A 20,431-nucleotide genomic window follows, 5' to 3' on the forward strand; every position below is an offset into this window, starting at 1 on the left:
AGTTGCAACTCAGCTAGAAGGAAATAGCTAGCAAACAAATGAATATTCGTGCTAAAAAGAGGGACTGAGGAGAACAGAGCAACTTCAGGCAGCGTACTCACCATGTAAAAGCAAGGTCAGGGACTGGCATCCAGGTGGTTGCATGCGGGCTAGCAGACTAAGACTGGTGTTAGTTGTCCCTGGGGACCAGTGAAAGTCAGGGTTTGGCAAGTAGCTTGGAAACAGTCTGGATATTGCTGAACTTGAGACTAGTATGAGGGATATTCATCTGCAGGTATGGTTTGACCTGGCCAGGTGCTTGAGGGGAGGCAGAAACTCAGAGAGGAGGAAGGAGGCCTCAGCTGATCCAGGATTGAGCCTTAGTGGAAAGTGTCTGGTCACCAGGAGAAGGCAGAGTGAATCTATGCATGTGACTACACAGGGCTCTGAATTTCCAAGGGGATGCAAGATAGAGTAATTTAAATAAATTATTTCTTAAACTGGTGGAGCCTACAGCTAGCGCCTGGGTGGTGCCACAGCTAGCCAGTGGGTGAATGCAAATGCAGAGGCCAAAGGACTCCAACTGTCATGGAGTTTCTGGTATTGATTTATGCATTCTTCATACAATCTGAAACAGGCAAGTTTAACCTTCAGGAGTGCTACAGTGCCTTTCAGCTGCCAGCCTGGTAAGGGAAAGCAGGCAAGGAAGTTCTGGGGGAGGAATAAATTCAGTCACAGCTTCTGCTGTTACCGTGATGCAGTCTGAACCGTGGCAGGGAAGCCTTGGCTGTGAAGCGCTGTTATTGTAGGGTTTACAGTGGAGGAGGCAGCAGGAGCAGCCAGGCAGCGTTATGCACGTGCTGCCCAACATCCTTCAGGGCACAAAGACCCGCATGTGCGTTGTCAGAAGCTAATACCTGAAATAAAGCTAGCTGGAGTAGGTTTCCTCTCCAAGCTTCCCTTCTTTTGTTGAAAGAAGATTCATTTTTTAAAAAAAATCTTTTTTTTCCATGGAAATTCTTATTTTTCAATAATAATAGTCTAAGTGAAACATTTCCTTATAAGTTCAGTTGGCAGTTTATTCTTCCTTGAGACCTTTTTGATGCACAGAAGCAAGCCAACAGATTGGAGCATCCTGATGGTTCTCAGGACATACTAATAGTCGTGTCGGATGTCCAGTATTCCTCGGTTTTGTGTGCGCCTATGCTCCTTTCCATTTTTAGAACCACAGAATAATTCAGGTTGGAAGGGACCACCAGAGGTCCTTTAGTGCAAACCTCTGCTCAAAGCAGGTCTAATTAGATCAGAGTGCTCAGGGATTTGTCCAGCCTGTAAACATCTATAGCATTCTAGAAATCATTTACAGCTATCTGTCATCGCTGACAGGGTACAAATGAGGTCAGGAAAGACTCTTCCGGCCATTCTCTGCTGGTACAGATTGCAGTAGCTGCCATTCTAAGGCTAGGATAGGGGCTTTGTGGTTAAATTAATTGAGTTGTGTGCCAGAGCTGTAACTTAGGTGTTTATTGTTATAAACAAAAGAGATACGTAGCAATTTGTAAGAAAAATCTTTCTGCTTTGTTACTGCCAGTTTACTGAAGCTAAAGCTTTTTGCACACTGACTTTTTTGTTTTAGTGATTCAAAATATTTCGTCCTCACTTTGGTTAATGAAGCATTGTGATGCTTCAGTTCAAAATTCATTTAACATCTGAAGAGTTTCTGGGGGGCAAAGACAAAACAGAAGAAACAGAGCAGACACTGGGATTTGAATTTTCAATGGACAAAACGTTTTGCTTTTCAGGACAGAAAACTGTTCTTAAGGATGAAAAAATTCTCTGTAGCTGCGTAATGGGGAGGTTTTTCAAGGTGTGGGGCTCGTGTCTCATAAAAGACTGAAAATGTGGGGACTTATTATGTTCTCTGACAGCCACTCAGAGACTCTTGTGAATACACATAGGTACTATATGCACCGGCACATGCTCTTGAATGCAGTTGGACACAGGAAGTGGTGGCAAGTCGGCACGCTTTCAGCACTGCATAGTCTCATGTAAATAACATAGATGCCAAGCCAAAAGCTTTTAATCAACTTTGCACATTTGCAATTTTGTCTCCTGATACTGATTCCATGTGGGGGATTTTGTTTGTTTCTGGTGTTTCTCTTCATAGCCCCAGCTAGCGATCCAAGAAGGAACGTCTGAGGAAGGAAGTCCTCAGGGAAGCAGTGACTTGAATTTGAACTCGGCGCCTGCCACACAAGGTTTGAAATTAGATAATTGTAATTACACAGGGCTAAACTGTGGAACCATGCTCCTAGCAAACCATGCATGTACCCCCAAGGCTGTAGCACTGGCTGCAATCTTTCTGGTAAACCCTACAAATAGAGGAGTGTTTGGAAGGCTTCCAGAAACACAAGGAGGGGTAGCACATTGCTTCCATCTAATTTGGTGGTGGCTACTTGAGTAGAAGCAGTGGCAGAAAAGAGGGGATGGGAGAAGAGTCTATATATTTATCTTTATAAGATGTCTTTTATCGGAGGTGATAGTTGCTGTTACAGTATGAGTGAAACTCATACAGTATGAGCGAAACTGCCTGGCTGTGTTATGATAGTGTATATTCACTTTCTGCGTATAGGTCTTACTTAAAACTGTGAAGAGCCCCTAACATTTGGGACATGCTAGTTTTGATTCCAGCCTGCCCCCGTGATAGCCTTGCTGTCTCCTCCCTGGTGGCACCCGACGGCAACACTCCTTGTTAGCGGCTCGCACCCTAGCAGAGTGAATGACGACACTGGCAAGTTTCTATATAGGGCTGCAAAGCTATCTAAGCTTCTCTGAGATGAGATAACGAATAGCAGTTATCACTCACGAGAGCATGCAGATGCACCACCCACAGCTCCAGTCGCACTGCAGATGTGGGAAAGTGCAAGTTCTATGCCACGTAGGGCTGTTCCTGAGGTAGACGCCAGCCAAACTTGTGTGCAGTCGAGCCTGACCTTCAGTGAGTGTTGCAGGAAGCAATTCATTACAAAGATTCCCTTGAGCGGGAGGTAGAAGGGGGCCAGCAGCCCCAGAGAGGCAGATGTTGCCTTGTTTTGCCGTGTGGTCAACACAGCTGCTCCCTCGTCCCGCTGCCGTTAGCGCTGTGGAGCGTGGTGTGCGAAGCGACCTAACTGACGCCGGGCAGCCGAACCCAACCTCGGGTTCTTAGAAAGTCCCTGGAAATGCCACATGATAAAACGCCGGAGCAGTTAACCTCAGCTGCTCGATTCAGTTTCCTCTCGGGCCCCTGCTCCCGTATCACTTCCTGCCACCAAGCTGCGCGATCATCTCAGCAGAGCCGCAGGCCCGCGGGTGACGAGCTCACCTCCAGCCCCCCGCTGCCTCCAGCAGTGCTCACGAGCATCGCCCAAACCACAGCCCACGTGGGTACTTTCTTCTTCCTTTCGCTCTGAGTGGGACCCGGGGCAGTGGCATGAGGAATGTTTCCCTCGTGTCGCAATGAGGTAGACCCAGACGTGACAGGAACAGCGGATGCTGCGGCTGGCAGGAGACAGCTGTGCGGCACACGATAGTGTGGCGTCAACCGCCCTGCTCCTGCACCAAGCAGTGCCAGGACAGAGAGGGCAGTTTTATCTGTGGGGAAGGTGCGTACTGCTCTAAAGGAGAAAAGCAGCTGAAAATCAGTAGGGATAGCAAGCACGGTATGAAACCTGGCAATCCTCTGGAAAACTTCATAGCAGTTGTTATTCACTCAGGTGCTTGAGGCTGGGTAGTGATCTTGTCTTAGTAACCCCTGGCTGAAAAGGGGAAACCTATTATTCTGAGTTCCTGGAAACAAGAGGTCCTGTGGCTTGTTTGGAAGTGAGATGCAGCTGTGGCAGCTTTCAGATGGGAAGTTTGTGGATGAACCCGTTCTATGGGTCTGGGTTTAATTTATATATTATGGCTTTTGTGCTACTCATGTAGGAGGCTACTGCTCTGAGATTTGTTAGCAGGAGTCCGCAGTCACATAATGATCTTCTGCTATGGGCACAGCCAGAGCTTTTGATTATTGTGGGATTGGTTAGTTTGCTTTTTCCTTTCAGGTGAGGATTTTTGAGATGCTGTGCTAGTGGGAGGGCATAGGAGGATGCATGTGCTTGCTCATGCTGCAGGTTATATCCGCTACAGCTCTGAGTGGGAAAGGCGTCTGCACTGGACTTCATGTCTGCAACATTAAGAAAACTGCTGAAACAGACAGTGACTGCTTCCTTGCTTTTCTGTCAGTCCTCTTTGGGGGTAATAAAGAACCAGCAAGAACTGAAGGAGAAATGTGCCAGACTTGCAAGCCTGCCATGGCGCAGAGAAGAGAGGAGAGCTTCTTGAAAGCTACCTGTATATTTTTCCCATGGCCTTTGTAGCTGGGGATCCAGCTCTGATTTTCCCTTGTATGTTTGCATTAGCAGAAGCCAGAAAAATTCACACAGACTATAGCTTCTGGGCCCTCAATAGCCCCATTCTGAGGCATACTGCCAGGGGAAGCCGTTCATGTTGGCTTTAGTCTGGAAGCCAGTACAAGAACAACAGGAATGTTGCTGTGAAGATCTTTGAGTGTCTGGGAACGGACCTATGCCTTCTTTTAACCTTGCACTGACTGTGTAACAGGGCATTTGGGCAGCAAGGCTCCTGGACGCAGAGCTCTAACTCTGTCTCCCATGATCTCTCCCTTTAGGCATCACTGGAAAAGACGGTTCCAGGCCCAGCAAAACTACTGGTCTTAGGAAGTCTCTGAGTAACATCCCTGCCACAGCTCAGTAGTATGCCACCTGCTCATGTCTTGCTGAAGCCAGAGGACTGGAAAGCAAATAGCATTCTTATTGTTATATTTTGAATTCTCCTTTTGTGATAATCTTGCCCAATCTTTCTCTCCTGCTGTCTGCTGGCTTACCCCAGCCATCCAAGCAGGGACTTAAAGGACAAAAAGAAAAATGTTTTCTCAGGGAGATGCCTTTCACAGTTTGTAGTAGATTTTTTGATAAGGATATTATCTTTTGTAATGATCCTTCGATAACACGGTGCCTCGTGCTGCCACAGATAGCAATAGTTCAATAGAAAAACAGTGTTGACTCAGTAATACAGATACAGGAAAGGAAATCCATTTACATAGCTAAATTCTGAATTTATGTCATACCACCTCTGGTAGATGACGGAGTGGTCCCAAGAGTTAAATTTTGCTCATTTGCTCACAGGGACTGTATCTGAAAGACACTTTGAGTCCTTCCCTCCCTGTATCGGAAAGAAAAAAACCTTAATGGCATTTCCAGCTTGCGTAATGTTGCTCCAGCGGTCAGTAATTTGGATGCTTCAGAGGAAAGCTCACGCCCTGGCATCCTGAGGACTGACTCTGAAATTTTTATCCTAGCGCTATCAGCTCAGGCCATCTTCCATTAACTAGCTTTTGGCCTGATGGCACTCCCCATGAATTTGATAGCAACTCTTGAGTGAACAATCTTTACAAGCTTAGTCACAACCACTGGATTTCATCACTTCCAAGGAGTGTCTCTAAAGAACCACAGCAACCAAAGGTTGCTTCCTTGCAGAGCTGCAGGATTCAACTTAAATCACTGTTGTACCTTCATCCATAATGTGCGTTTGTGGGGTCCTCTAGTGTTGCAGCTATGCAAATAAAAGCTTGCTGATACAGTTTAGTTTTGGGAGACAGCAGTATCCTGTTGCTCTGGGAAAGAGACTGAGAGCAGCACATTGTATGTCAACTCTGCTTTCAGTGTTGGAGCTGATCTCGCTAAATTCTGAGGAATGAGGATATTTCCATTACCCACTTACAAACAATGAAATCTTGTGGTTAATTTCCATCTGGTGGATGCTCTGCCTGCCTATTAAAGGGACAAAGTGGGTATTTCAATTATCTTTGACAAGATGTAAAATTGGCTAGCTTTACAGTGTTAAATATTTAAACAGAACATAATTGGCTTTAAATTTATGGCAGCGCATAGCAGAAACCCGTGAAATGTCAGAATATATTGAGCTCATTTATTATCCTTTCATCAGAGGTCTGTTTCCTTAGCAGGTATGTATTTAACACAAGAAAATGTCTGCAGGATTAAGAGGAAGGACTGACTGGAGAAAGAAAACAGAAAAACTGCTTTTTTCTTTTCTAGATCATTTTGTCCAGTCTGCCGTGTAGTAATGACCAGGGTTCTGATTATGTTAATTCTGTGTTGTCAGGTTTGCCCTAACAGTAGTTTCTTGTATATGGACTTTGGTGGTCTCAGCAGAAAAACTGCATCACGGTAACCTTTCTTGCCTCCTCTACCACGTATCGGAGAAATCAAGGATTAAATGGATTGGGTCACAGGGTCTGACCTAAACCTTATGTGAGGCATGCTGCTGTATGTGGGAAGTCTGACCTCCTCCTGCTGCATGGATAAATCCAGGTGGGACACCATGCATTCAAGTCTGTAACTATCATTAGTTACATGAGAAGATCCAACTGGTGTTCCTCCAAGTTCAGGCTAGGGCAAGACGCAAGATTTCCTCTGCATCATTTTTTTAGACGCAAAATTTCATCTGCAGTTCACGTCTGCATTCAAAGGGCACCCCGGTGATACACTAAGATATTTTACCAACTTCTATACCTGATTTGTGAGTGGATTGGCAAATTTAACATTTTCCTTCAAGACTGTACTATGTATTTAATTGAGCCCTACTGCCTGAGAGTAATAGCTCTAACCATGTGAAACTGGAATTTCAGCTTCTCCTAAATGGATTAGGCATGGCATCTGTAAGAGACTTGAGCTTTTCTTATGACACTAGTCAGTCCTTTCTCAGCTGGTAACATGCAGGAGGGATGGAAACTGCCTCAGTTCAATAGTAAATCCATTTGATTCAGGTCAGCAGTGGTCTTCTGGGATATGCACTCAAAGTATTCCTCTTAGGGAAAAAAAAAAAAACTAGTCTTTGCTACCTCTTAATATTCTATTGAGAAACCACAGCAGAAAACAGATTTCTCTAAAAAATGTAACTGCTTGGGAACAACCAGAATTCCACACTATTAGGAGCCACTCTTCATGTAGTTGAAATCCCAGTCCATAACTTCAGCTTCCACTTTTATGCAGAGACTTGGAATGAAAGTCAATGTCTACTAAAAGCAGGCAAAATTCCAGTTGTCTTCAGAGAGCTAGGCTGGCTCTCATGCTAGTTTTTCTTATTTGAAAGATAAACACTTTTTATTCCCCTGTGTAGCCAAATCCTACCTCTAAACAAATGCATTTCAAATGTTTCTAAGCTTAGACAGTGGGTCTGAGTCAAAAAACAGGTCACTGCAGTGGGATCGGAACAGTGGAGATGACAAGGTGTGTTTTCTAGCAAAGTTTGGAAGATTCCCATAAATGGTTCTCATTTTGGTGTAGGCATAAAGAGTTTTGACTATTTGAAATTAGCCTCAGAGTTTGTTTTTAATAAAGGTATAAAACGTAGCACCTCAGGCTTCTGCTTTGCCTCCTCCATGTGCAACAACCTCAGCTCTCACACATCTCTAGGCAAACATGTTTCTCTTTCTTTACTGGAGTTTAAAAAAAAAAAAAAGTTTTGGACATTCTAACACACAATTTGGTCACTCAGGAGCACCTGCAGACCTATGTGAAAACAAGGAATAAGGAGCATGAGGAATCATGAGGAAAAAAACCCAAGTGTTGGTACCTAATTCTAGCCTCTTGTGTATCTTACAGTACCTTGGAATTGGCTTGACTCCAATACAGGCTAATTCTGCTTCATGTCTATACCTAGAAGTCTCCACAGCGCAGTCTGTATATGCCACATAGTGTATATGCCACAGCTTTTTGTACAATTAATTCTGTTCCTCTGTATAGCCTCTTCAGGTCATCTGACAGCTTTCCTAACCAGTCCCAAGTTATGAGTTTGTGGGCCAAAAAGTGAGGTAGAAAGCAAATTTGTTCTCTGAAACACACTAAAAATATCACCATGGAGCTGCCAATGGTGCTGCCCACAATGTTCACCCAATGTGGGTGAAGCTGTCCTGGACAGAACTGCAGGTAACCCAATAAATCCAGAGTTTGTCTCAGAATTCAGCTGGTTTAAGGAAAATATGGCCAACAGACAAGTTGGAATTTGTCCTCCTGCACTCTGGGTGCCTGGGATGTGCTAGGCTGGAAGCGCCTGCCTTCCTGACTTCTCCACTAAGCCTTCCCATAGGGGTCTGAGTTTCCACACAGAGGAATACTAAACTTTTAACTCTGCAGAGCTTGTCGTTTGAAGTTTTTGATGCTTACTTCACACTTTGAAAGATTAGGGGAATTCACTGTGTACAAAGTTACCAACAGGTACCAAGGGTATACTCCAGTTTTCCCTGGAAAATGTAAATAGTAGGGAAAAAAGAAAATCACACAACATTTCATGTAAATACTTTAATTATATTTAAATGCTTAAGACACAGAAACACTTGAATTAAATTACATCATAATGCTTCTGCTAAGTTGTACATATACGTCCAAGAACTGTGAGTGAAGGCGCTATTGAACTAAAAGAATACTCCAGTAGAAGCCCAGCAAATACCCGTAATATTCTTTTAGTCTTATTTTCTGTACTTCTTTAATCTAAGGGCAGTCATCACAGGACAAAGCCTACCATTGCAGGAAGAATGGTTAAAGAGAATTCCTCTGCAGGTGTGTTTGTTATATGAGATATCTCAGCATTAACGTGGAATAAGGTGCCTGTTTTTGTACCCGAGCTGGCAGATGCACTGCTTGGCAGCTGCCTGTGCAATACATGGAGTGGTCTGAGGCAACAGCCAGCTTATGGTTGCCTTTTATAGAGTGTAAAATGACAACAACAAAGTTCCAGTCCTATGAGTTCTAGGGGTTGAACGCTTGCAGGTTAGGGCATGCACCATTGCCACCGCTTGAGTCCCCATCCTGCTGCAAAGCACAGGAGCGTGACAGGCAATGATGTGCCAGCTGCTGAAGGAAAAAATCTGACATCTCTGTGGCTGGCCGTCCTCAGGGAGCACTCGGAGGAGATAAAGAGATGGTAAGTTGAGGCAGGGGTGGGGTGGGGGTTGCTTTTTTTAGCTGGTCATGTAAGCATAACCTCGGGGAAGACCCACAGATGGTGGCCTCCAAATGCTAAGGACCTACACCAGATTACACCAAGTATTTGTACCCACACTCCCTTCCAGCAATCTCCCTGGCACGCAAACCTCGGCAAGCTGGGAATGCCTCCTGCCATATCTACCAGTTATAAAGGATGGGCCATTTTCTACACATGCTGATGCTCCTAGACTTACTACACTTTCAGAACTCTCTGGTTTTAAAAAGGAAGGGGGATACTGAAAAAATAAAGCAACACTGTCCCACAAAAATGCCATGAGGGAAGCTGTGTAGTGAAGAAGGTAGAGCTGGTGAGAAACTGTTCGCTGCGGCAGAGGTCAGTGGCATGTGCACAGGAAAGCGTTTGCATCTGTGAATAGCAAAGGAAAATCACAGTGGGAAGCAAAAAAACAGGATCTGGGAGAACAGAAACTAGCTAGCAGGCCCAAACTTGCAACAAAGCACGTGATACCTGAATTGCCACTCAGTGAAACGCCTCCTTGCAGAAAGCTCACCTTTAGATCTGCATTCAAATTTTGGCTGGCCCTGATTCCCTCTTAACTGGTGCTGCGGATGGAATAGGATCTGACAAACGCATGTGCTGCAGAAAAATCAGTAGGCGAGTAGTATATGGCCAGGGACCGACGCTTGTGCACCACTAACACAGCAGTGAGACAGTTTGATTTGTGCGTTCACCTCCAGGGATCTAAAGCCACCACCCAACCAGGAGTGAGGGTCGATCTCTGGCAGCAAAAAGGAACATCCCTTCCCCCGGATCACGATGTCCAAACAGGGTGGACAGACGCACATCCCTTCTTTTGAATTTCCCTGCAGTTTCATGACTAAGGAACTGGGCAGGGAGGATGGGGCATATGCCTGATGCTCTGGTTGTACTGGACCCTCCTCTTGTCCTTTCTGCCATGCTCTTTGCAGTGTGAGAGCCCAGCCTGGACCCTGCTGCCAGCCCCTGGCCACTGTGCTGGCCAGCAGCACTCTAGGCTGGTGGCCACCAGAGGCTCTGAGGAGGACAGCCCTCATGCTGCACTGCAGCATGCCAAGGTGGCCAGAGACCCCTTCACACTCTCTCTCCTGCAGCCCTGAGGGACATGCAGGCAGCAGGGTGCTTCAGGGTTACAGGGGAACTGCTGGCTTACCTGCCTGGACCCACCTTCTGCACTAGCAGGTAACACGAGCAAAGGCTAACACAAAACTCTGTTTCCTTCAGCAGGGAGAAGACTGACTGCAGGTCCTAGCAGGTAAGAAAGCAACCAGATGTTCAGCCACCTCTAGGCACACCTGTTGTAATGTGGAGCCAATACCTGTTAATCCTCATTCAAAAGAAGAAAAATCAAGGCTTAATCTTCTCTCTGCACTGTAAAAACTTCCCTGAGCTGAAGCCCTGGGGATACATGGTATCAGGGCCCCAGTTCTCTTCAGTGTTCAATTCCTCTCTCTGGCTCAGGCACTGGCGTTCCCAGGTCAGTGGCAGCGAGTCATGTAGCTAGATGTGACAGCCCCTGCCTCTAGCTGTGTGAAATCCCCTCTCTACATATGGCAGCCCTGATTTGGGATATTCACAGATCATCTCCTCAGTTAAGAAGTTATCAGCCAAATGTTCACCATTTCACTTCTTAGAGCTAGTGAATTCCCCATGCTGCAACATCAGCCCAGGCTCACATTTATCAGCATCACACATGCCACAATGGGATAAGCCCATGGTACGTGTTTTCCCTCGTGTGCCCCAGATTACCACTCAGCTAGGAGAGTCAGCTTTCCCAGCTCAAAGAGGCTTTGCCACCCGTCAGCCCTCCAGGGTCTGCCAAAGCTGCACAGGGAGGCTCATTCATCACTTTCCCGGGGATCTGGTGGCACAAAGCCAACAGGGAAGCTGTGTGAAACATGCACCTCTCCTCTCTCCCTGACCCAGAGCGCTCACACGTGTGCTCCGATAAGTTACGCTACAACAAAGTGGGCACTGTTCCTAAGCATGCGGCCTGGTAGATGGTGTCTGTCAGCACCAGCCCAGAACCCAGAGCAAGGCAGCTCAGAACCCTTTAGTAGTAACGGAGGCATCAAAAAATGCTACTGCCATCACAAAGGGTTTTCTTCCCAAAGTGACGACTGTTCCCAGTGCTTGTGCCCATCTGTACCACAAACCAGCAGAGTGACGAGCTGGGCTCCGGGACTCAGCCATGCTCGTGAGAAGTCAATGGTTTGTTGGCTCCATCCTCCCCAGTCTCGGCACAATCCCAGAGCAGGGGCAGGTATTGTTCATGCATTGATGGCATTGGCAACGTCTGTGAACACAAGACGGCTGGGTCTTTGGAGGGCTCCTTGATTCGTCAGCAGAATCTGCATTGAAGCAGTGAAAGATGAGACCCAGCAAGTCTGCTTTTTCTCGTGTGCATGACCCTGTGCACAGACTGCACAGTATCATAACTACATTCAGCCTCTTACTAAGGGCAGCAAAGCTGGTAGAAGGGCTGGAAGGCATGTCCTGCGAGGACACTTGGCTTGTCTGGTTTGGGGAAAAAGAGGCCAGGGGGCGACCTCATGGCTCTCTGCAGCTCCTTGAGGAGGGGAAATGCAGAGGCAGGCACCAGTCTCTTCCCCCCAGTAACGGATGTCAGGATGCATGGGAGCGGCACAAAGCTGCCGCAGGGGAGGCTCAGGCTGGTTGTTAAGAAACATTTCTTTATGGTGAGGGTGGCCAAACACTGGGACAGGCTTCCTGGAGAGATGCTGGATGCCCCATGGCTGTCGGTGCTCAAGAGGCATTTGGATAATGCCCTCATTAATATGCTTTAATTTTTGGTTAGATCTGAAGCGCTCAGGAAATTGGACTTTATGAACTTTGTAGTCTCTTCCAAGTGAACTATTCTATTCTGCTCTATTCTATTCTACTCAAGGTGGGGCTGATAGACTAACATGATACTACCAAGGCTGCAACAGAAAAATACAACAAGCCACAGAGCAAGTCAGCACAACCATGCCAATTCAAAATCTCCACATCATTGGATTACAGGGTGTAGCTTATCCAGGACTCCACAGATTTGCCATGAACTCACTGTTTTATACACTCAAGGCAGCATAAAAAGACTTGAAACCTCAAGAAGGCCTGGAAACATGCCACAAACTGATCCTTGGCTGCTGGTTTAGACTCCCTCTCATGTTCCATAAAATCTTTAAACTCACGTACTTTCCAAGCAGAGGTGTCTGTGCATTAGCAAGCTCTGGAGGGATCTAAGGTATCCTGCTGGCCAGTCACTATACAGAGAGCATGCACTTTTACTGTGCTAAGTTTAACTCTGGCCTTGTCATTTCCCCTCTTTATTACCTGAAGGGAAGTACTCTGTGTGCACTGATAGAGGGCTCTGATGTTTGTGCTGCTCAGAGAACAAGATCCTTTGCTTTTATACGGCATTATTTCTCTACTTTCCCAAACCAGTGTATAGAACATGCTGATTATCATCCATATTGCAACACATCTGCTGTGTGCTCTTTGTCAGGCTGGGAAGCATCCTTCAAGGTAAGTATTTTATAATTGCAGTTGTATTTATTTTCTTCTTTCTTCCTTTCTCCCCACACCAAGCTTGCTACAGGTTATCTGAAGCTATAAAGAGTGTGGAAACCAAGACATGTTTGGGAGAATTCATGCTCCTAGAACTGGAAAAGCAAGGGCGATATGGAACAGCTGGAGAGGAATTCGGGAAAGGAGAGATGTCTACTCTAAGGGGAGGTTGCATCACTGGCTAAGAGACGTACCTGTTCCAACCATCCTTGCTGGCTCTGTATTACAGAAAGGCTTTTTGTGTGCGATAGTGGTGACAAAGGAAACAAAGAACACTATGAAACTGGCTGCAATGGTGAGAAGCTCTTCTTCCCTATTTCTCCTTCCTCTTGGTACAATGGGGAAGGAGACAGCCTCTTGACAAAGACCCATCTGGACCATTAACCAAAAACACCTGGCATCAAGCTCTCTCCTAACTCACAAATGTAGGAAGCCAGTGGTCTCTGATGACCTTATCATTTCTCAGTACACTCCATGCCTTTGAACACTCAGAAGTGGTCAAAGCAAAGCCTTCCTCCATTTTCCCCAAATTCAAATAGAAAACTCTCCTCCCTTTTCTCTTTTTGAGCCTTGCCTGCTCTGTGCCCAGCCGGGTTGGCCTGGAGGTGCTGACAGGATCAGATGTGCCAAGCCACAGCAATGCACAGGCTTTCTGCCTGCCTTCCTCAGGGCTTGCAATACAGTTCAGTGTTCACAACTACAGGCTTTCCCTTCACAAGACCTTGTTTCACACTCATAGCGTTAGGCAAAACAGAGATACCTTAAAACTGGGTGGAAATGTTTTTATTTTCAGGGGCAGGACAAGGGAGCCTCAGCACCTTGTGAGCATTGAAGCCCCTTCTCCCAGAAAATGGCATTGATCCTGCTGTTCCCCTGTGGTGCCCTAGGTGGTAAACTGTAATAAACTCACCCTTAATTGCTGAAATTCCCCTGTTCTCTCTCATAGCTGAGTAGTGACAGCACTTACCCTCCCCAGGCTCTTTGTCCTAGTTGCCTTACTCTTCAAATCATCCTAAGCACTCCAAAATGCTCAAGGTGCCTGTTTCCAGGGCTGGCTGAGATGGGGAAAGCCCTCGCGGAGTCTCATATGGTTTAATTACAGTACAACCCTACAAAAACTCCTTAGCCCTGTAACAAAAGCAGTGCAGGTGCCAGTGGCTGTGATAACAGACTGGCTGGCCACTGCTGCCTACCTTGCTCTGTGATGCCTGGGAAGATGCTGCATCTCGCCCATGTTCAAGCAGCTCCTGCTCCAGTTCATCCTGCTCTTCAGTGGGATCAAAGTTGTACATTGGCATGAGCTGGTGCCGTAGCTTCTCCAACCTGCCGCAGGAGGGAAGGCAAAGGGTTGGTAAAAAGAAAATCAAAAGACAGGACAGACGCTCAGGCTGCCTTCCCCGCTCCACAGATAAAGCCTTCTGCATACTGTTTCTCATTCTGCGTGAGGATTCAGCTCTTGTTGCTGCTTTCTGGATAATGGTCACAACCTTGTCCTGTGGGGAGGAGGATAAGAACCTACTACACACAACTGGAAGATGCCCCAAGTGCAGCTCCAGGGATTAATTGCCTTCACTAATCTATGTTGGCAGGCATTACGCACGGAGGAATCAAATGGGGATTTTAAGTATCTGCAGACCTAATAAAGCTCAGAAAAAGCTTTATTTCATGGAAGAAACAAGAGGGTGGAATATACTGACTAGGCATTTTGCAACTCCTCTCCCTGCCCCTCTGCCATGACAGCCAGTCCTGCCACGTCACAGTATGCCTGCCAGCACAAGTCTGCTTTTAGCTCCAGCGGCCTAAGAGCAGTACTTCAACTATACTTGTCAAACTATATACTTGACTGGAAGTATATAATAATAAATAGAAAATAATAAAAAGAAATATAATAAACAGAAAATAGGAAAGAGAGACTCGTGGGAGGCTGATGCATGTGGACAGGTTGTTCTTACTCTTGTATCATTACTTCAAGTAACAGAGCTATAAAGCATTACTGCAAAGGGTCTCCCTAAATAGCAGGCAGGTCAGTGATGGAGGATGGATGGGTGGCCATGCTCCTGTGAAAACACTTAGGCTGTAGCTGAGTTTTGGGGGTTGGGGAAAGGAAACACCCAAGCTCTTATTGGCAGTGTCACCACAAATACCTATTTTGGCAAGTGTTAGGATGACACATTCCCTCCCTGCCTCCGCACAGGTTTGCCAACACAGCCATTATCTCCAGCAGCGCTGTTTACAGGCCAAGCATTAGCTTCTCTTGCGGCAGTACCCAGACCTGGGCTGCACGGGTAGGCTTGGAAATTTCATAGTGGGCAGCGGCACTTCTAGAAGGTCTGTGGCCCTGCCACAAGGAATCAGACAGGGATTACCACAGCTAGCAGATCTTCACTGGCTCTGCTGTCAGAGATGGAAAAATCAAGAAGTGCGTCTCCTTGCATGCTGCTGTCTTCTCCACTTTCAGATGGGAGCTTAACAAGGAAATTAAGACACTAAGTCTCAGGCTAGAAAGCTGCATCTCTGCACTAAGCTGCTGGCATTGCTGTGACTGCAGCTAAAGAGGCACTTGCAAGGCCACTGTCATTGGCTTGGGCTGTTGGGAAGCACAGAGATCTGGGAACAGTTGAAATGTGAGACCCATGCCTCTCACATCAGAGTTTCCAGCTTCTTTATACACTCCTGATCCTTTCCTCTTTTTTAGTGCATTTCACAGATGAAGCATGAAGAGCTCACAGGATCCCCAACCTCCTCCTGCTCAACAATGTTGTCCTTCCCAAAACTGCAAAGGAGCCTTGGAAGCTCTGGTTTTAGAAGACGGAGTGCTGAGTCCCTGCTCCTGCCTCATTCACATGCAGCTGGCTGCCCGTATGCTTGCTCTCAGACAACCGTTCCTTACACTCTCCCCATCTCCTGCTCTACTTCCTAGCTCTGCCTGGATTTTGAAACACCTGTTTTTTTTGAGTTTCCTTCAGCTACCAAGAGATGTTACTCACCTCTTCCTCTTCCTGATATACAGAACCTGAAGGAGAAAGAAAACCATCATTACAACAGTCCCAGTAGGATGGAGATCAGCTGGGGCGAGAAAATTTCGGTACAGGACACACAGAAAGGAGGCGTAGCAAGTCCAATGTCACTGCGCACCAAAGCAGAGGGAAGGGAGAAGTGACAACTGAAACTGACATTTCATATACATCAGTGTAAGCTTGATAGTACATCCAGTCTGACACTGAGTGCTCGAGTGGCCTTTTATTAGGTGTGTTAGTAGTAGTCAGAGTATTAGGTGTATATTAAGTGTAGCTTAGCACATTTCTGGTGGCTGCAGGCCATATATTGCAATTTAAGAGTGAATGAAGAACCTTCCATTTGTGGTTTTCAACTGCAGAGTCCTACAGCATAGAAGCATCGTTACCCCCTCCCCAGTACAAAGGGAAGAAGCAAAGAGGGCATGCTCAGTGACTTGCCTCATGTCAGCCAGTAAGAGTGGTTGGGCTGGGAGGAAAGCGAGGCTTTTGGCCTCCAAAGCCTTGTTCTGAGAACTACGAACGCTGGCTGCTGCTCTCGGGAACTTAAGACCGTTTCCAGGATAATGTTTCCAGGTTCTCTTTAGGGGCTTTTGGAGAAACTCCTCCTTGGGCCCGCAATGAAATTTTGCAGTAGTCCCTTTCCATAGGCTCCTCTGCTGGTTGTGTTAGTGAAGCTCTTCCTCATACGAGGAATGGGAGCTTGCTGCTACCTTCGTTCTCTGTTGGCAGGTAAACGATCTGGTTATATATTGAAAGAAAACTGCAGCACTTGTATTGTCCCTGTCAGGCCTAGAACTAGTTTCTGAAAGCTTCTATCTAAAGCATTAATAGCAACATTAGTTACATGCAGCAAATCCTGGAGGACTCTGCTGATACCCAGCAAGTAGAACCTCAGAAATGCGGTCTAGAATGAGTCAAGCTAAAATGAATTTAGGCTGCCTTACTTTATAAAGCCATGCCCACAGAGGAGATTAACATGGTTCAACGGTCTGCTTTAAAAGTTAAGTTGGATGAACTTCCTTGTGGGCCCCTGGTGTTGACAAGGTTTAAATCAATGCAGCTGTTCCAGTTAACAAGTCAGAACAGACTGACTTGTTTGTCAGTCTGCTGCTGCTTTGTGTTCTTTTAATTGAACTTCCTCTTGCTATTAAAAATAAAAACCGATGCTATATATGGATTCCTCTAGGCCTGCTGAGCAGCCTGCTCGGACTAGACCCCAGGGAGACTGCAGAAGTGTTGGAGCACTGGATAAAGGCCTTAAAAAGAAAAGGATCTTGGGAACTATCAGTTCCCACCAGTTCTGGGTGAGCCTTTAATATAACACACAGAAGTTATTCAACCCAAATCGGTCCTAGAGCCCCTTTGATACCCCCACCCTCGACAGACAGAGAACTATTTAGCAGGGTCTCTTACCATAGCTACAGCCAACCCAATCACAGTAATGATCCCAAAGGACAGCAGCATTGTGCTCATGCTGGGTCCACTGCTGGCCACATCTGGGATTTTGGTGCTGTTGAAACTAGTAGTCTCAGGGCTTACGGTAGCTGTTTCTGGTACAGTCACATCCAGAGTTGTTCCTGGGTCTGGCTTGGCCGTTGCAGTGGGGCTGTGATACAAGTCATGTACAGAGGGTGAGCTGTAACTCATCCTGCCAGCTCCTGGTAGCTTCTTTTACCAAGCTGTTGTCTCCAGCCGCTCAAGAGACGAGTTCCAGCTACAGTAGTGGAGAGCTGCCCCTCATTTCAAGGACCCTCATGTGAGACCTATCTTGTAGCATCATCGCTGATGGCTTTTCTTCATGGAACCACACTGGTTTCTGCCTTGGAAAGGAAGAGAGCAGACACATAGTGCAAATAGAGACAGGCACCTTTCCCAAAGCCTCCCAATTAACTAGCACAATTTTTGAGAGCAGCTCAGAGATGCCCACTCAAAATAAGGAAAAAAAAATAAATAAACAAATCATTTTTCCCCTGAAAGAGCCTCCAAAGTCCTGCCTGATTCAGCTGAAGTCAGTGATTTGCTCTCCCCTCACTACTTCAGCTCAGCTCCTTGCAGGCACTTGGCAGATCTGTGTGGGGCCAGCCTCAGAGCCCCTGCCTTTGTCTGCTCCAGGCTGAGCCAGGTGGCCTCCATCCATACCAGAAAAATAGCATCTTCCTGCTTCTCTTCTGTCTGAATTGCTTTCAATTTACAGAAAGTTACAGAGATCCCCTCAAGTTTACCAGTGAGAACAGATCCAGTAAAACAGCAATCACCTCTGAGGCATCCATAATTCGAGGTGTTTTTCTATTGAATGAATCCGAAGCAGGACTGCCCTCCGAAGCAGTCACTGCTGACTGGCAAGTCACTGCCCTGTCCATCCACCCACTGCCCCTCGGCCCACGCACTCTGGAAGGCAGCTTTCTTAAAGCAGCGGGTTGCACTGGTCCCCCATCTGCTGCTAAAGACGGTATTTCTCAAGTCCCCCGTGAAAGCACCCACTCAGGCTTAGTCATGCACTGCTAATTATTGGTATTAATTTTAAAACGGGTCCCATTTTGGATTGCAGTTGTGAAATTTGACAGATCTATTCATGCTGAAAACATGAAAGGCTTTAATTGTTTTCATGCTTCTATTGTGGAAATGATCAGGAGTTGCAAAACACCATGGGATGATCCTATGGGAAGTATCTGCACAACTTTGTTTATAAAAATCACTGTATATAGCCTTAGTTCAGCAATTGCTTCAGTGAAAACACAGCTACCTCTGGAGCAGAGTAATACAGATCCCAAGAACTACAGCAGCAGTCCTCTGATAATTTCTCTGTACTTTAGCAGATGTTACATCTCTGAACTGGAATGCAACCAGGACACAGGGGTTAATGAGCTCTGAATAGAAAAAGATGTGCTTGCAAAGAGAAATGAGCCATTGTTCAGCTCTACTGTTCTATTCTGGGCAAGGTTATTGCGCAGTTCCCATTATTGCGATGCCTTACTGCTGTCCGTAACTGCGTTAAGCAGCATGATCAACATCTGTCACTAACAACTGAAGCAGAGAAATCACACCAGGCAAACAGCTCCAGGCCTCCGCGTGGTCTGCCAGCAGCCTGACTAGCTATCGCGACTTGCACAGCACTTGTCCTGCATCTCCCCGAGCATGCAGACCTCTCACCACACACGCAGACCCTGTCTCACAATTCCCAGTGAACAACTTTGTGAAGCAGGAGCTGCCGGGAGATTTCGAAGTGCCTGGGAGACTTGTGGAACATGTCAAACTCCCGTGAGTTTCTAGAGAAACGTGAAAGTAGATAGCACTTCTGGCCTGGTGCCACCTACCATCACACTGAGACACGGGTTCCTTGTGGCTGAATGGGAAAGCGTCCTTCACTGACCACCAAACCAGACAGCACCTGGATTCCACCACTGACTACAGTGGAGCTCAGTGGTGGTGGACACCCAGGCCCAGAGATGATGAATTTGAAAGCCGAGTGCCACAGCAGCAGCCATGGCCCAGCAGGGGAAGGGAAGGAACTGTTACACAGGTATGGGGCAGGGCAGGCAGAGCAGCTGCTCGGAGAGAACCATCGATTTCTGCTATTCAGAGAAACCCTCCATGACGATACTTGATGTTTTATAAAAAGCCACAACCAAGGAAACAAAAATTGGAAAAGGAACCTCAGTGAAAGCAGTGAAGCAGGCCTCAGGGCTGCTCAAAGCATAGCTCTAGATCCCAAAGAGCTGCTGAATTTTGGAAGCATAACAGATTAGCCTCCATCTCAATTCAGTGTCAGTTTTGGAAAACCACCTGGATGCTGAAGCTGATTTCAAGCCTTTGGGTAAGGCCCCCTTCCATATGGGCCAGATATTGTGCTGCTGTGCATTGCTTCTCTGAAAAAAGTTAGGTTAAAATCAGCTGGCTGAAAATCTGGCCAACTGGGCATGGAGGGAGGGGGGGGGAGAGGGGTTATGCCCTCAGCATCCTGCCCATGCTGAAGGGTTCCCAAGCCCAACTCTGGCTGAAAGGTTCCCAGCAGAGCTCAGACACCCAGTCCCTGGGCCAGCCGAGAGTATTTCTGCTCCCAAGCCCCTCCTGGCCCGCGCTGCAGGGGGCCAGCCTGGGAGGCCGAGCGCCCAGGGCCCACGGCTTACGCAGGGGGCGCGTGACCTCTCCCACCACCACCTTCCTTTCCCAGCTGTCATCGTGGCGCCGGAGCCTCGACCTGCGGGCTGGGCGCTGCTCCGGGTCTCCGACGGCTGCTCCAGGGCCAGGCACGGCCGCCGCCCGGCCGCGGGTCCGACGCGAGGCGCAGCGGGTCCGGGCGCTCGGCTGCGGCGAGCTGGCGGTGCTCCACCAGCCGCTCCTCGCACGGCCACGACCTCGGCGCCGGGGCTGCGGAGAAGGAGAACGCAAGGCGCTGGTCGCTGCCTCACACCGCCGCCTCCCCGCCGCTCCGTGAGGCCGCCGCGCCGGGCGCTGCCGGCACCCCCGGCCCCGGAGCGCGGCGGGGTCCCCCCGGGCAGCGGGCGCGGAGCCGCGGCTCGAGGGAGGCCAGCGCCGAGCGGCGCCTCCCCGCCGCTGCCGGCCCGGCTGAAGCGGCCCCGGGCGGGCGGGCGGCCGCGGCCCGCAGCGCCCCTCACGGCCCGGCCCGGCCCGGCGCGTTCCACCCCCGCGGGGCCGCCACTTACTGAGCGCTGCCCGCGGGGCGCCGCCGCTGGGGCCGGGCCGGGGCCGCGCTGCCCGCAGGAGGGGAGGGGGCCGCGCCGCGCCCGGTAAGCCCCGCC

At 47.9% G+C, this 20,431-nt stretch overlaps 2 protein-coding genes across 12 annotated transcripts in view; one reads left to right on the plus strand and one right to left on the minus strand.

The window, feature by feature from the left end:
• LOC310880246 (uncharacterized protein) overlaps positions 1-7,759 on the plus strand; it is a 44,131-nt gene extending 36,372 nt beyond the window's left edge. For all 5 annotated transcript variants that reach the window (XM_083795780.1, XM_083795782.1, XM_083795784.1 and 2 more), the window contains 2 exons: positions 2,147-2,237; positions 4,691-7,759. In XM_083795780.1, coding sequence (XP_083651906.1) covers positions 2,147-2,237; positions 4,691-4,776 — 177 coding nt within the window. In that variant the 3' untranslated portion in view covers positions 4,777-7,759. The remainder of the gene's footprint in view (positions 1-2,146; positions 2,238-4,690) is intronic.
• Positions 7,760-8,387: 628 nt separating this feature from the next.
• On the minus strand, positions 8,388-20,431 carry LOC310880244 (uncharacterized protein C3orf18 homolog). Of its 7 annotated transcripts, none has more exons than XM_083795775.1 (6): positions 20,336-20,431; positions 19,870-20,039; positions 17,085-17,487; positions 15,642-15,667; positions 13,848-13,977; positions 8,388-11,435 (listed from the first exon to the last, which is right to left on the minus strand). In XM_083795775.1, exons 3-6 carry the CDS (start codon positions 17,316-17,318, stop codon positions 11,355-11,357), a joined length of 471 nt encoding a protein of 156 aa, XP_083651901.1. In that variant the 5' UTR covers positions 17,319-17,487; positions 19,870-20,039; positions 20,336-20,431; the 3' UTR covers positions 8,388-11,354. The 7 variants fall into 7 exon arrangements, with proteins under 7 accessions (XP_083651901.1, XP_083651903.1, XP_083651904.1 ...); XM_083795777.1 differs by having other exon boundaries at positions 17,085-17,491; XM_083795778.1 differs by having other exon boundaries at positions 19,830-20,039.

Source organism: Anser anser, assembly GCF_964211835.1.
Source record: "Anser anser genome assembly, chromosome: 12".
Classification (NCBI taxonomy): domain Eukaryota; kingdom Metazoa; phylum Chordata; class Aves; order Anseriformes; family Anatidae; genus Anser; species Anser anser.